We start from the raw sequence: 17,415 nt of genomic DNA on the forward strand, positions 1-17,415 counted from the left end.
GCAAATTGGAGTGGTTCTAGGGTTTCTGAGATAATGTTCTAGGGTTTCTGAGATAATGGTGTTGATGTGAGCCATGACCAGCTATATAAACCACGTCCTCTGCAAACATGCCTTGAATCCATGTGTTTGACATGGGGAGGGGACCAGTATGATCAAACTTTATCAATGTAGAAGCAACCGTCATTTCTCATACTTTGGTCTGTTTTCCTTCAAATATCAGTTTCATGAAAAACAGATTAAAGAGGAACAGGAGGAACTCAGGACCAGTCAGGAGGAAGAGCAGCTTCAAGGGCTGGAGGCTGATATCATAGAGTTCAAATTCACTCCTTCCTGTGTGAAAAGTGAATGTGATCAGGAGGACCCACTTCAGTCCATGACTCTTCCCCAAACCCAGACTGTGGATAACAGAGAGCGTGACCCTAAACAAGTGGAACTCACACCTTTTGTTACTGTGACCCAACTAAAGGGTCACTACATTCCCTGTGACCCACCTTAAGGGTCTCTACATTCCCTGTGACCCTCCAGAGGATCAAAACGATGCCTCCAGCCACAACTCAGCTGTAAGCAGAATCGTAGTAGGACTTGGCAGCAGCCCTCCATTGGATCCCAGCCCTCCATTGGATCCCAGCCCTCCATTGGATCCCAGCCCTCCATTGATCCCAGCCCTCCATTGATCCCAGCCCTCCATTGATCCCAGCCCGCCATTGGATCCCAGCCCGCCATTGGATCCAAACCCATCGATGGGGAACACTGTTTCAAACCCAGCACCATGTCTAAAAAACCTCACCACTGCCGGGACTGTGGTGAAATGTTTGATCTGAAAGCTGACCTTAAGAGTCATGTGACTCTCTACTTCTGCAGAAAACGATACAACTCCACCTGTAAACTGACGGCCCATGTCCGCTTCTGTCAAAGTGGAAAACTCTGCACCTGTTCTGTTTATGGCAAGACCTTCAAACTCAAAGGAGATCTGTCCAAGCACATGAGGATTCACACAGGGGAGAAATAATGTAAGTGTGGTCACTGTGGGAAAAGCTTTGCCTGCAAGCAACACCTAACAATGCACATGGTGACTCACACAGGAGAGAAACCATTTAGCTGTGGTGACTGCGGGAAGAGTTTTAGTCAAAAGGGGACCCTAACCTCGCATATACGGACTCATACAGGAGAGAAACCATTTCGCTGTGGTGATTGTGGGAAATGTTTCAGTTATAAACGGACCTTATCTTTACATATGCTGACTCACACAGGAGAGAAATCATGACTGTGGGAAAGCTTTAATCAGAAGGGGAGCCTAGGGACCATAAACTGATTCTGTGACATCTATTTCTCCCTCCAGACAGATGTAAAGTAACTAGACCAGAGAGTAGCAGAGAGCACTGTGGAGAGAAACAGCAGGTTACCAATAGAATAGACCAGAGGAACTTTAATCCTGAAGCATGGAGAGCAGGTCCCTAGGAGAGGTATCATCGTGTCGTCCTCCACCAACCACCGGATGTGAGTCTTTGAGCATGTACTCAGTCTCTCAACACTCTCCGAGGCTTTTTAGAGGAAAATACTGCCTTTTCAGGTCATGTCACAAGTCTGACAGTGGCACTGCTAATGAACTCAGTGCTGACACTTCTCCTTTCTCCCCACTAGATGGCACTGTTGGACATGTTACCCATTACTTAACACACACTGTATTACAGCTAAACAGGACCAGACATGACTGACCATAAGGGGATGTCATCGAATAGATGTTGTGTACTGCGGGGTCAAGGGTGACTGTAAAATTATTTGGTTGTCAACACCAGGAGTGTCAAAGTACAAACGTGTATGTTATCCAGATAGTCCAGAGGAGTATACATTAATACAATAGAAAGAGATGTAGACTGGGTATCTGCTTTAATGTTCCCAGAAAGAGGACATCTTTTCATTCTATACATACAGGCTTCTAGACTAATGCATGTTGAGTAAATAAAACTAAACACATGTTTGCTCCTCAGTGTCCCTCTGATTAAGAGGTGTCTGCATCACATCCTACTGCAGCAAAAAGGAAATCTTAAGGGTTGATGTTAACTATAAATGTTGTTTTAAGTTCTGAATCTAGAAAGACATGCCAAAATGCCCGCCGTCCGGTAATTCGATCATGATTACTAAGTTTAGATAGCTGGCCGTTAAACTAATTTACCAGTCTAAAAAATGTTAGCTGACATAAGATAATTGAGTGACTGTCAGTGGCTGACATATCAAGAGAAAAACTGCTGATGCACAACTACATTTCAATATTGCACCTTGTGTATTTTACTACATTAGATATCATAACACCCAACAATTAGTGGAGACCCCAACTGAATTTTTTAAAATGATTTAACTGCTTACGGAAATTGATCTGGGGGCCTTCAAAAGGCCGGGTCACCAGTTAACCATCCCTGATATAGTACTATAAAATAAAACAAAACGTTTGGAGATTTGTATTACATATTTGAATAATCTAATGTTAGAATGACACAATCAAGGACCTTAAACAGTTGTTGGACAATTAAATGTAAAAATGAACTTCCTTTTATGGGGTTAGATGGAGTTGACATAGATCCACTTAGTTGCATTTTCAGAAAACATCCTAATTTTTGAAATGTATATCTGGTTCATCAAAATGTATATTTCAAATGTTTATATGAAGAAAAATATTTGTGTGAAAAAGATGGAGTTTGTCCCGTCTTTCAAGAATCCCTGAGCTACAGCGTCTATTCCCAGTATCATTGGTCTGTAGCCTGTAGTAAAGCCCCATCACCATGGGGGCGCTGTGATTTGTTTCTGGTCTCGTTTCCCGCTGACAAAAACAGAACAAAACAATACGGAAGTAAAACGGTAGGGAGAGTTTGTTTGGGTTTGTTTGTCCTCGTCCGCGAAAACATACATGCTGAATTACCCAACTTTCAGTCGGCTAAAACATGTCTAAACTACAGTCGTTTCGTGTGTTTTTAAATGAGCGTTTAACCGCGGCAGCTGTGGAGATTTTCGGGGCAGTTGAAGAAACAGTAGCGGACTACCAGGAGGAGAATGATCGGCTACGGAGACTGCTGCGGATCACACCGGAGATACAACTATGTAGAATAGGTTCGTATGTAGATCTTCAGATGGCTACGCTGAACAAAAATATAGATACATTTAACAATTTCTAACATTTTGCTAAATTCCAGTTAATATAAGGAATTAAATCAATTGAAATAAATGCATTGTGCCCTAATCTATGGATTTCACATTAATAACGGGAATGCAGATATCAGTCTGTTGGTCACATATATCTTAAAAAAGGTGGGGGTGGGGGGTTGATCAGAAATCTGATCAGATCTGGTGTGACCACAATTTTATTTGTCACGTGCACCGAATACAACAGGTGTAGACCTTACAGTGAAATGCTAACTTAGAAGCCCTTAACCAACAATGCGTTTTAAGAAAAATAAGTTAAGGTAAAAAATAGTGAAAGAGCTGCTGTAAAATAACTGTAGCGAGGCTATATACAGGGGGTACCGGTACAGAGTCAGTGTGGGGGGCACATGTTAGTCGAGGTAATTGAGGTAATATGTACATGTAGATAGAGTTAAAGTGAGTATGCATAGATATCATCATCCAAACACACTGAGACAGTTGTGAAGAGGGCACGACAAAGCCTATTCCACCTCAGGAGACTGAACATATTTTGTAATTGTCCTCAGATCCACAAAAGGTTCTACAGCTGCACCATCGAGAGCATCCTGACTGGTTGCATTACTGCCTGGTATGGCAACTGCTCGGGGGCCAAGCTTCCTGCCATCCAGGACCTCTATACCAGACGGTGTCAGAGGAAGGCCCTAAAAATTGTCAGACTTCAGCCACCCTAGTCATAGACTGTTCTCTCTGTTAATGCACAGCAAGCGGTACTGGAGTACAAAGTCTAGGTCCAAAAGGCTTCCTAACAGCTTTTACCCCCAAGCCATGGATTTGTTGGGGCGGTATGCAAATTGGTGTGGGTCTCAGGTTTCTGAGATGATGGTGTTGATGTGAACCATGACCAGCTATATAAACCACGCCCCTCTGCAAACACGACTTCTCCGATGTTTGTGACAATGCAGTACTTATTTAAAGAGAAGAGGATATTATTTTAGCACACATTCAAATTAAGTGATGTCACCTTGTCCCCTTAATAATGAGTCCAAGTGTTTGACATGGGGAGGGAACCAGTAACTTTATGATCAAACTTTATCAATGTAGAAGCAACAGTCATTTTCACACTTTGGTCATCATACTTTAATCTGGTTTCCTTCAAATATCATCCAATTTCATGAAACATATACTTCTGACTGCTCATGGCCTTTAACTGTCCATGTGCTCTGGCAGAGTTCCTGGTCACATGCTGTTTTCAATTAGAGAAATTGGTTCTTGAGTTCAGTTCTGCTTTAAGAAGATGCATTTTAGAAATAGGTGGCCATTTATGACTGTGGCTACTGCCAGCTATGCTGTGACTCATTCATATACTGTGTACTAAAGGTTTTTTTTATTGTTAGTTAGACTTGCTTTAACCATCTGCTCCTCTCTCCTTTCCTCCAGACTCCCTGCAGCTCTCTGTCTCTGAGGAGGAGGTTCTCCCTGAGCAGCAGCACTGTGAGCAGGAGTGGAGCCCCAGTCTGGGGCAGGAGAACCCAGAGCTTCCACAGATTAAAGAGGAACAGGAGGAACTCAGGACCAGTCAGGAGGAAGAGCTGCTTCAAGGGCTGGAGGCTGATTTCAAATTCACTCCTTCCTGTGTGAAAAGTGAATGTGATCAGGAGGACCCACTTCAGTCCATGACTCTTCACCAAACCCAGACTGTGGAGAACAGAGAGAGTGACCTAAACAAGTGGATCTCACACCTTTTGTTACTGTGACCCAACTAAAGGGTCTCCACATTCCCTGTGACCCTCCAGATAATCAAAACAATGCCTCCAGCCACAGCTCAGCCGTAAGCAGAAACCCAGTAGGACTTGACAGCAGCCCGCGATTGGATCCCAGCCCATCGATGGCGGAACATTCTTCCAGCACGTCTAGAAAAACTCACCACTGCCGTGAATGTGGTGAAAAGTTTGCTCTGAAAGCTGACCTGCAGAGGCATATGACTCTCTACAAGAAGAGACTCCGTGAATGCAGTTTCTGCAGAAAACGCTGCACCTCCACCTGTAAACTAAAGGCCCATATCCGCCTCTGTCACAGTGGGAGACCCTGCACCTGCCCTGTTTGTGCCAAGACCTTCAAACTCAAAGGATATCTGTCCAAGCACATGAGGATTCACACAGGAGTGGGAGAGAAACCATTTAGCTGTGGAGACTGTGGGAAAAGCTTCAATTTGAAGGGGAACCTAAAGAACCATATGTTGACTCACACAGGAAATAAATCATTTAGCTGTGGAGACTGTGGGAAAAGCTTCATTCATAAGTGGAACCTAAGGAGCCATATGCTGACTCACACAGGAGAGAAACCATTTAGCTGTGGAGACTGTGGGAAAAGCTTCAATCAGGAGGGGAACCTACGGATCCATAAACGGACTCACACAGGAGGGAAACCATTTAGCTGTGATAACTGTGGGAAAAGCTTTAATCAGAAGGGGTCCCTAAAGAAGCATAAACTGACTCACACAGGAGAGAAACCATTTAGCTGTGGTGACTGTGGGAAAAGCTTCAATCAGAAGGGGAACCTAAGAAACCATAAACTCACTCACACAGGAGAGAAACCATTTAGCTGTGATGACTGCGGGAAAAGCTTCACTCAAAAGTCGAACTTACTGACGCATGTGAAAAATATACACAAAGGAGGAAAACAGGATTAAAACTGAAAGAAAGAACATTATGACAAAGATGAACATAAGTCAGGATGTGGACGATTCTGAGTACACGCTCAGACACACAGCTGGAATAAGTCAATGAAGTCTGAGAGAGAATAGTCAGATTAACTGATGACTAAAATATTAGTGCAGATGGCATTATTTTGTTACGTGCATAGATGTGTTATAGGTAATGAATGTGTAGGGAACTTCTGAAATTCTACAGATTTTGTGGCACAGCAGGAATACACACAAACCAAAAAGTAAAATAATGGAATTAAGGAATATATAAATATTAGGATGAGCCATGTCGGAGTGGCATAGACTAAAATACAATAGAATAGAGTACAGTATATTCATATGAGATGAGTAAAGCAATATGTAAATATTATTAAAGTGACTAGTGTTCCATTATGCAAGTGGCCAGTGAATTCCAGTCTATGTATTTAGGGCAGCAGCCTCTAAGGTTCAGGGTTAGGTAACCGGGTGGAAGCCGCCTAAGAGAACATTCTCAAATATGTGGGTGTAAAACACTGTTAAAAGCACTGTTTGTGTGTGTCGGTGGCTGTCCCTAGCATTGCCAAAAGACAAAGAGCTGTGACTGGATCAGTGGTTCACCAATCAGAGCCTTGATGGGCTTGGCAACAGTAACAAAGGGTGATGTGTAATGAAACTAGGGTGCGTGTGCCCTGGGTAAACCATTTTGCATTTCTTTATGAGCATCGGGTAACGTTCGGAACAAACCGGGAACTAGACAAAAACCTCCAGGAGAGAGCATTTTCCCATGAACCTTTAGGGACCATGACACAACATGTTAAAAACGTCCTCGAGACCTGCCAGGAATTATTGAAGCTTTAGTGGCGACCATTTTAGATCATGGAATATTGAAGTATAATTACAAGCATTTCATAAGAGTCAAAGGCTTTTATTGACAATTACATGAAGTTGATGTAAAGAGTCAATATTTGCAGTGTTGACCCTTCTTTTTCAAGGCCTCTGCAATCCGCCCTGGCATGCTGCAATTAACTTCAGGGCCACATCCTGACTGATGGCAGCCCATTCTTGCATAATTAATGCTTGGAGTTTGTCAGAATTTGTGGATTTTTGTTTGTCCACCCGCCTCTTGAGGATTGACCACAAGTTCTCAATTGGATTAAGGTCTGGGGAGTTTCCTGGCCATGGACCAAAAATATCGATGTTTTGTTCCCGAGCCACAGTTATCACTTTTGCCTTATGGCAATGTGCTCCATCATGCTGGAAAAGGCATTGTTCATCACCAAACTGTTCCTGGATGGTTGGGAGAAGTTGCTCTCAGAGGATGTGTTGGTACCATTCTTTATTCATGGCTGTGTTCTTAGGCAAAATTGTGAGTGAGCCCAGTCCCTTGGCTGAGAAGCAACCCCACACATGAATGGTCTCAGGGTGCTTTACTGTTGGCATGACACAGGACTGATGGTAGCGTTCACCTTGTCTTCGCCGGACAAGCTTTTTTTTTTCCGGATGCCCCAAACAATCGAAAGGGATTCATCAGAGAAAATGACTTTACCCCAGTCCTCAGCAGTCCAATCCCTGTACCTTTTGAAGAATATCAAAGCAATGATGAAGACACGTGTTTCCTTGCAGGTAACCATGGTTGACAGAGGAAGAACAATGATTCCAAGCACCACCCTCCTTTTGAAGCTTCCAGTCTGTTATTCGAACTCAATCAGCATGACAGAGTGATCTCTGGCCTTGTCCTCGTCAACACTCACCACGAGAGAATCATTGACATGATGTCAGCTGGTCCTTTTGTGGCAGGGCTGAAATGCAGTGGAAATGTTTTGGGGGATTCAGTTCATTTGCATGGCAAATAGGGACTTTGCAATTAATTGCAATTCATCTGATCACTCTTCATAACATTCTGGAGTATATGCAAATTGCCATCATCCAAACTGAGGTAGCAGACTTTGTGAAAATTAATATATGTCATTCTCAACACTTTTGGCCACGACTGCACATACATTTTACATACAGTAATTACATAATAATACATGACTGAACATAGACTCCTTCCTCCCACTCTCAGCCCATCGTACCTATCGCCATAGACCACCGTCGTTTGGTTTACATGTGCCATATATTTTTGAATTGTGCTGTGATGTTTTTTATACATTTTGAACCTTTCTAATTGTATAGTATCCACAGATTGTGAGCCAAAGATGTAAACTTTTACTACAAGTAATATTATTTGACTGACTGTGGCTTTCCAAATTGCCCAACACTGCTATTTGTAAGGTTCATTTTAAATGAATGTTGTGATTTTTTTTTAACCATTCCTGAACCTGTGACCAGAGACAAGCTACATAGGGGCAATACCAAAATAAATGATGTACGGAGTCTGTCTCTGCAGCCAAATCTACAGAGTTGAGATTATTGTATGTCCCATATATATAGCTTTCTGTTGGTGGCAAGAGTGTTGTATAATAATTGGAAAAACTCTGAGTGTTGAATCAAGTGTTGTTTGGTGTACCAGTTCATAAACCATGTGCCATGGAATCGGTACATTGAAAATCTCTTCCCATTTATTTTGCAATCTTTATGGCGCAGCTGTCAACATTTGTGTCCTCAAATGAAACTGGTATATTTTTCTGTTTTTGCCAATTCTTTCCAGCCCATTTGTATCTTTACTATATGGCAGACAAACAAGTGCCCTACCTTCTCCCTCTTCCACTTGTCTCCTCCATTTTTGTGGTAATGCGTCAATCAGTTGGTTGTATGTTTGGATTGAGCAGACATTCCTATATATTTTCAATAGCTGCATATGTGACATAACTCCTCTGTTTCTATTCATAATATTAATAAATATATTTAAAGAATGTTTTTTATTAATCAGTATATTTGAGTTTAACCATAAAATGTGTTGTAATATTTGTTCTATCTTTTCTGGAGGATAAAACTGAAATTTTAACCCACTTTGTATGGCTTGTTTAAGAAAGGGTGATACTTTAATTTCATTTTAAATTAGTCGGAAATTAGAAGTTGTAATCTGCATGAAGGCAAAAAGGCTACTTTTTTAAACAAATTTACTTAATCTACTGGAGAACCATTTTGGGTTTAACTAGAATTTATGTTTGAATGAATCCTTTAATGAGAGGTTTAAAGCTTTAATATTGAACCATTTTAGCCCCACAAACTCATGTTCATTATAAATAGACATGTTAAATTTTGTATGGCTTAGCTTTCGAAATAAAATGATATATTTTGCTCATAGGATTTTAAAAACAAGTTGTCTGGAGTAGGCAGCCCCATTAGTAAGTAAGTAAACTGGTGGGACCAAAGAGTTAATCAATGTGAATTTTCCATAAACAGAAGTATTTGCCTCTCCATGGTTGCAGAATCTTATCTATTTTTGTTAACTTTCTATTGAAATTGATTGTGGTAAGTTAATTTATATTTTTTGAGATGTGAATACCAAGTATGTCTACTTCACCATCCGCCCATGTCACACCCTGACCTTAGAGCTCCGTTTTATTTCTCTATTTGGTTAGGTCAGGGTGTAATTCGGGGTGGGCATTCTATGTTGTTTGTTTCTAGGTTTTGGCCGGGTATGGATCTCAATCAGGGACAGCTGTCTATCGTTGTCTCTGATTGGGAATCATACTTAGGCAGCCTTTTTTCCTTTTGGTAGTTGGGTAGTTGTCTTCGCATGTATATAATTATTTATAAAAAATATATGTCAGATATATTTTGCGAAGAGGGAACACTGACTGGACCAAGAGTACCCCCCTATTCTCCCTAGTAAGTGGTTCCATCCAAGGTGCACCACGGAGCATGCTCAACGGGAAGCTAGATATTCTAGCACAGGGATGGGCCCACCTTTTGAAGGCCCTAGGATCAATCCCCCCAGAAAATATTTGTATTATTATACTTTTATTTTTAACTGTCTGGGTCTCAACTTACATTTGTGAGTTAGGATAGTACAAAACACAAGGTGCAATTTTGACATTTGGTTGAGCAGAAACAGTTTTCTCTTATGTCAGTCACTGATAGTCACTCAATTAGCCCATGTCAGCTAACATTTTCTAGTCTAGTGGTCGAATTACCAACCTGGGGGGCCCACATTGATTTTTATTAGTTAGTCTCACTCATATATCATATTAAAAATTGCAAACATGGACCATTTCTCTGTCCTGCTAAGCATTCAAAATGTAACAACTACTTTTGGGTAAGAGAGAACATTTATTGAGTAAAAAGTAAAAGTTGTCAAAAACATAAATAGTAAAGTACAGATACCCCAAAATACGACGTCAGTAAAAATACTTTGAAGTACTACTTAAGTTCTTTACACCACTGTCGGCTAGCTGGCCAATGAAGTGGATCTATTACACTAACGTGGATCCTATCAGTGGGCTACAACAACATGAGAAGTGAGAATGTGAATTGTATTTCTAATCTCTCTCTGTGTGTAGCGAGTTTAGAAGGGGTGAGTGTAACGGAGTTAAAATCATATCGTAAACTCATTCCACAGCAAGCTTGAAATGTCACTAATGGAACTATCGAAGTAGATATTTTTCCATACTCAACAGTTGGTACGTTGTCAAGGAGAGCGGTCACATGTTTGCAAGCTGCGGATCACTGGTTGGAGTCCAAGTATGGGGGAAAGGGACCGTGGAGGAAGCTATACTGTTACCAGACCACCGTTTCACAGGGATACGAGGAGAAACAGGAGTACAACCACATATAGAATAATGGTTAGTTTAAAAAAACTTTAGTACAAACTGAATGCTGTCCTGCTGTGCTGATTTGTCTTGTTGTGCGACTGACTGTACGGCAGCACATTGCCGTCAATACTTTACTCACAACGAAACAAATGACCCAAGTGGTGACGACAGAGAGTAGATAAGTGTCTTCTGTTTCTCGATCCTCTTTGAGTAGATGCCAATTTCACGTCAGTCAGAATTCCAATGTGTTCCACTTATACTCCAAGGAGCCTTGAAATGAATGCTACCTTTCAATAAACACAAATATCCATGGAGGAATGTAATGTAATTATATAATGATGTGGTTTGGTTGCCCTTGCAGTCCTCCCACTACTATTCACTTTTCTGTTGTGACTCACGTCATCATTATGTTGTCCTGGTTTTGTCTTAGCTCCTTTTTACACCTCTGTGGATGATAACCATGGTACATAAATCATGGAAACAGGGCTGAACACTGTGGATGATAACACTGGTACATAAATCATGGAAACAGGGATGAACACTGTGGATTATAAGCCTGGTACATAAATCATGGAAACAGGGATGAACACTGTGGATTATAAGCCTGGTACATTAGTCATGGAAACAGGGATGAACACTGTGGATGATAACCCTGGTACATAAATCATGGAAACAGGGATGAACACTGTGGATTATAAGCCTGGTACATAAATCATGGAAACAGGGATGAACACTGTGGATTATAAGCCTGGTACATAAATCATGGAAACAGGGATGAACACTGTGGATTATAAGCCTGGTACATAAATCATGGAAACAGGGATGAACACTGTGGATTATAAGCCTGGTACATAAATCATGGAAACAGGGATGAACACTGTGGATTATAAGCCTGGTACATTAGTCATGGAAACAGGGATGAACACTGTGGATTATAAGCCTGGTACATTAGTCATGGAAACAGGGATGAACACTGTGGATTATAAACCTGGTACATTAGTCATTGAAACAGGGATGAACACTGTGGATTATAAGCCTGGTACATTAGTCATTGAAACAGGGATGAACACTGTGGATTATACGCCTGGTACATTAGTCATTGAAACAGGGCTGAACACTGTGGATTATAAACCTGGTACATTAGTCATTGAAACAGGGATGAACACTGTGGATTATAAGCCTGGTACATTAGTCATTGAAACAGGGATGAACACTGTGGATTATAAACCTGGTACATTAGTCATTGAAACAGGGATGAACACTTGAGTCCTGCTGTTGACAGTCAAATGTTTAGCGTCATGCTACACAGCTGGCTACAGACAAACACACACACACCTGTTCCCCTATGGCAACAGATCTATTCTTTAAACAACCAGTTAACTCAGCTTTCGGTTTCAGATAAATGATGTATTAATAAAAACAAAAAAGTTATATAAGTAAAGTCTGATTTGATTCATGTGATAATGTAATGATTAAACAGAAATATACAAATGTATGCTTTCCAGAAAAGATCTCCTTCCATTTGTCCAAGAGTATTTCTCATCCATTTTGACCTAATGCTACTCAAGCAATGATATTCAGTCGACTCCAGATAAGTGCATTTTCTATACTTGCAAACTCTGTGTTTAGTAGATTACAGTGTTTTGTCAGACCCATTTCAATCGCATGTCTTTATAATTGCTCTTGATAATGACATTCTCTGGTTTAGTGCACGCTGTCCCATTAGTCCCAAGCATACACTAATAACAACGCTATTACTCAATTTAACTGTTACGTGTTACCACACGTAGTTATCCATTTACATTGTAATTTATCTGTAACTTGTATTAAACCCCCCCACCCACATTGTGGCGCTGTGTTGTGTTTTTGGGCTCTCCACCCGCTTCTAAAAACAGACAAATAAAATACGGAAATAAAACTAGGAGTGTGTTTGTCACCATCGTTCTTTCTTCAACTCTCAGTCGACTGAAACATGTCTAAACTACAGTCGTTTCGTGTGTTTTTAAATGAGCGTTTAACGGCGGCAGCTGTGGAGATTTTCGGGGCAGTTGAAGAAACAGTAGCGGACTACCAGGAGGAGAATGATCGGCTACGGAGACTGCTGCGGATCACACCGGAAATACAACTATGTAGAATAGGTTCGTATGTAGATCTAGTGATGGCTAGGTAGATAACTCAATAAATAAACTGTTTAGGTTTTAAGCGAAATGCATTTCAATATGTTTTATTAATGGAGGAAAACATCGTCACGAATCAGGAAGTGATTTGAAGTTGTACTATTAAATGTAAAAACATTTTAAATAAATACCAGTTTATTATCTTCAGTTCGAGATTGAATAAATATTCTAGTTGTTCAATAATTGAATTCAAATGTTGGTTCACTTGAATTTACTTCTAATTTACCCAACCTTGCCTAATACATTAGACTTTGTTACTTTGCTGCTGATTACACACATCTGAGGAGATGCTATAGCTACATTTGTTAGGAACATTTCCTCTCACAAGATGTACAAGCCAGAATGTTTAAGGTAATGTACCGTTAATTTGAATTTACTCTAACGGTTGACTTTTCAAAACGCTGGGTGCGTTTCGTTCGATTGAATGTGTGCTGCGTTTTCTAACCGTTTTAACTGAACCACACATGTTTATTTGGGGGAACACAAGTGTGTATATATAAAGATTATAAGTGGAGGAAAAAAGTACCCGATTGTCACACTTGAGGAAAAATAAAGATACTTTAAAAGAAAATGACTCAAGTGAAAGTCACCCAGTAAAATACTACCCAGTAAAATACTACCCGTGTAAAAGTATTTGGTTTCAAATATACTTAAGTATCAAAATACACATTCCTGAATAATAAAGCAACACTGGAGGGAATGGTATCTAAAACAATTGCAAAATATTATGGTGTCACAGGGATATTGTAAAGTGATAAGAATTCCTTAAAATGAAGTGAAAGACCCTCTGCATCTACAAGTTGGCTCACCAATAGGATATTCTTTTTGGAACCAATATCCTACAAACAAAGAAGTATTTTTATACAATGTGTCCCGATTATTCCATATATAATATCTGTGTGGAGAAAAATTCTGCTTATAAATGAAGGATCATGACAAGAAAACCTGCCGATGAAAAGCAGAGTTTCACTGGAACTTTGTCAATATTATAATTACAAACCAACATGAAGTTAAGGCGACCAAAAGTAGAGAAAACATGATGAGGAATAAAGTTCACATACAAGTGGGTCTTCTTAGGAATTGTTTTATCCAATTGATCTTAAAAGTATTATTTAAAGTGGTAAAGTCCAGAAAATTCCAATCCACCATACTCAGAAGTGTTTATTACAACAGTTTTCCTAATGTAATGGGTACGGTTTCTAAACAGAAAGTTGAAAAGCTTCTGGTCTCTCTGCTTATTTTACCATAATAATAAAAAGAGCAACATATGTTAGCCTAGAGATACCCTCAGCCTTGGTTATTAGGACTTTTAAAGAGAAGTCCCTCTGTAGCCATTGATTTAGCTTCTTCTGGGGTTTTTTAATAAGAGGGTTAAAATGTAATAAGCCTCTAGACTTCTGATCCTTATTAATGGTTCTGCCTAAATATGGAAGTTCTTCTTTCACTGGAATACCATAATATGAGGTTGTCATACAATCTTTGACAGCCATGAGTTCACATTTCTTAATGTTAAGACATAGAATCTTTTTCCGAAGCATCTGGTCTATCACATTGATCGATATGGGAATCTGACTAGCATATTTCAGAAAAAGTGAAGTATCGTCAGACAGTTGGGTTAAATAATGTCTTTACCAGCTATGGAAATACCTTGTACAGGACTTATTTAAAGAATTTGTAAGAAGTTGATTAATAAAAACAGATATGGTGAGATAGGACAACCTTGCCTAATTCCTCTCTTTAACTCAAATCTAGGTGAGATGCCATGTTTCAGTTTGATAGAGCTGTTACCATTCCTATAGTCTTAATAGCCTTACATAAAAAATCTCCAATGCCACATTTCAAGGGAGTGGAAGAGGAACTGCTGCTCTGTGTCAAATGCTTTATAAAAATGGAAAAACAATACTGCCCTACCAAGCAAAAAGGCAGTAACTGCTCATTGCGTGGAACTGAGAAAAATTGCTTTTATTTACCTTGTTTCACAGTAACTTTATGCAGTTACTGCTAACATGACCCCCATTTTGTCCAAAACACAATACAATAGAGGCAGGATACTTGTCCACATTATTAAGCATGTGTTTAATAAAGCAAAAAAGACATTAACTAATTTTCGAACAAATTAGCAGTTACTGTCTTTTTGCTTGGTAGGGCAGAATATGAAGCTATCCTTGGTTATTGGGTCTGAGTAGTCAAGTATGTCTAATACTAGTCTGATATCGTTAGAAATATGTATGTTCCTCATAAAGCCAGACTGTGTTTCATCAATGACTGCATCCAGGACTTCAATTATTTTTGCAAGTAGTAAGGCTAATATCTTATAGCCATTATTAAGAAGACAAACTGGCTGCCAGTTATGGATGAAGCAGTATGGTGGTTAGGGTAGTATGGTGGTATGGTGGTTAGGGATTCTAAACTAATGATTCTAGCTTTAACTTCTAATTGACCCCAACCCTGATGTCTAAAAGCTGTATAGATGACCTCTGTTCCTCTCTCCTTTCCTCCAGACTCCCTGCAGCTCTCTGTCTCTGAGGAGGAGGTTCTCCCTGAGCAGCAGCACTGTGAGCAGGAGTGGAGCCCCACTCTGGGGCAGGAGAACCCAGAACATCCACAGATTAAAGAGGAACAGGAGGAACTCAGGACCAGTCAGGAGGAAGAGCAGCTTCAAGGGCTGGAGGCTGATATCATAGAGTTCAAATTCACTCCTTCCTGTGTGAAAAGTGAATGTGATCAGGAGGACCCACTTCAGTCCTTGACTCTTCCCCAAACCCAGACTGTGGAGAACAGAGAGAGTGACCCTAAACAAGTGGATCTCACACCTTTTGTTACTATGACCCACCTTGAGGGTCACAGGGAATGTAGAGACCCTTAAGATAATCAAAACAATACCTCCAGCCAAAGCTCAACCTTAAGCAGCGACCCAGCAGCACTTGACAGCAGCCCGCCATTGGATCCCAGCCCGCCATTGGATCCCAGCCCTCCATTGGATCCCAGCCAACCATTGGATCCCAGCCCACCATTGGAACCCAGCCCTCCATTGGATCCAAACCTATCAATGGGGGAACACTATTCCAAACCCAGCACCACGTCTACGTGCACCAGCCCTGTTTGTTGAAACCCTTCCCTGTGGGAAAAGCTTCATTCAGAAGGGGAAACAAACTTACATAGGAGATTTGAGGAGCCATAAACTTCACACAGGAGAGAAATCTTTCAGAAGGATCCCACAAAACCTCACCACTGCAGTGACTGTGGTGAAATGTTTGCTCTGAAAGCTGACCTGAAGAGTCATGTGACTCTCTTCAAGGAGAGACTTAGCGAATGCCGCTTCTGCAGAAAACGCTACAATTCCACCTGTAAAGTGACGGCCCATGTCCGACTCTGTCACGGTAGGAAACCCTGCACCAGCCCTGTTTGTTGCAAGACTTTCAAACTTAAAGGAGATCTGCCCAAGCACATGAGGATTCACACAGGGGAGAAATCATTTAGCTGTGGAGACTGTGGGAAAAGCTTCAATCAGAAGGGGTCCCTAAATAAGCATACACTTACTCACATAGGAGATAAACCTTTTAGCTGTGCTGACTGTGGGAAAAGATTCAATCAGAAGGGGAATCTAAGGAACCATAAACTGACTCACACAGGAGAGAAATCATTTAGCTGTGCTGACTGTGGGAAAAGCTTCAATCAGAAGGGATCCCTAAAGAAGCATAAACTGACTCACACAGGAAACCATTTAGCTGTGGCGACTGTGGGAAAAGCTTCAATCAGAAGGGGAACCTTAGGAGCCATAAACTGACTCACACATAGACTCTCACAGGAGAGAAACCATTTAGCTGTGAAAAGCTTCATTCAGAAGGGGACTGTGGGAAAAGCTTCATTCAGAAGGGGAACCTTAGGAGCCATAAACTGACTCACACAGGAGAGAAACCATTTAGCTGTGATGACTGTGGGAAAAGCTTCATTCAGAAGGGGAACCTTAGGAGCCATAAACTGACTCTCACAGGAGAGAAACCATTTAGCTGTGCTGACTGTGGGAAAAGCTTCATTCAGAAGGGGAACCTTAGGAGCCATAAACTGACTCTCACAGGAGAGAAACCATTTAGCTGTGATGACTGTGGGAAAAGCTTCATTCAGAAGGGGAACCTTAGGAGCCATAAACTGACTCACACAGGAGAGAAACCATTTAGCTGTGATGACTGTGGGAAAAGCTTCATTCAGAAGGGGAACCTTAGGAGCCATAAACTGACTCTCACAGGAGAGAAACCATTTAGCTGTGCTGACTGTGGGAAAAGCTTCATTCAGAAGGGGGGAACCTTCACAGGAGATAAACCATTTAAACTGAGCTTCATTCAGAAGGGGAACCTTAGGAGCCATAAACTGACTCACACAGGAGAGAAACCATTTAGCTGTGATGACTGTGGGAAAAGCTTCATTCAGAAGGGGAACCTTAGGAGCCATAAACTGACTCTCACAGGAGAGAAACCATTTAGCTGTGCTGACTGTGGGAAAAGCTTCAATCAAAAGTCTAACTTACTGACACATGTTAAAAACATCCACAAAGGAGGAAAACAGGATAAGCTGAAGGAAAGAACATTTATGACAAAGATCTATTTAGTTACAAAATGAGAATAAAAAGTCAGGATGTGGACAATATTCTGAGTACACGCAGAATATTATTAATTATATATATTTTTTTCTCCATTGAACCTTTATTTAACTTGGCAAGTCA

The 17,415-nt window shown here is 40.8% G+C and overlaps 2 protein-coding genes across 2 annotated transcripts; both read left to right on the forward strand.

Moving 5' to 3' along the window:
* Positions 1-2,726: 2,726 nt before the first annotated feature.
* LOC121845983 (gastrula zinc finger protein XlCGF7.1-like) lies at positions 2,727-6,517 on the forward strand. The gene is made up of 2 exons (XM_042318600.1): positions 2,727-3,102; positions 4,573-6,517. The coding sequence occupies exon 2, from the start codon at positions 5,021-5,023 to the stop codon at positions 5,822-5,824; it is 804 nt and encodes a 267-aa protein (XP_042174534.1). The 5' UTR covers positions 2,727-3,102; positions 4,573-5,020; the 3' UTR covers positions 5,825-6,517.
* A 9,428-nt stretch (positions 6,518-15,945) lies between these two features.
* Positions 15,946-17,415, forward strand: LOC121845982 (gastrula zinc finger protein XlCGF7.1-like). The gene is made up of 2 exons (XM_042318595.1): positions 15,946-16,075; positions 16,504-17,415. Exons 1-2 carry the CDS (start codon positions 15,946-15,948, stop codon positions 17,310-17,312), a joined length of 939 nt encoding a protein of 312 aa, XP_042174529.1. The 3' UTR covers positions 17,313-17,415.

Source organism: Oncorhynchus tshawytscha, unplaced genomic scaffold, assembly GCF_018296145.1.
Source record: "Oncorhynchus tshawytscha isolate Ot180627B unplaced genomic scaffold, Otsh_v2.0 Un_contig_588_pilon_pilon, whole genome shotgun sequence".
Lineage (NCBI taxonomy): Eukaryota > Metazoa > Chordata > Actinopteri > Salmoniformes > Salmonidae > Oncorhynchus > Oncorhynchus tshawytscha.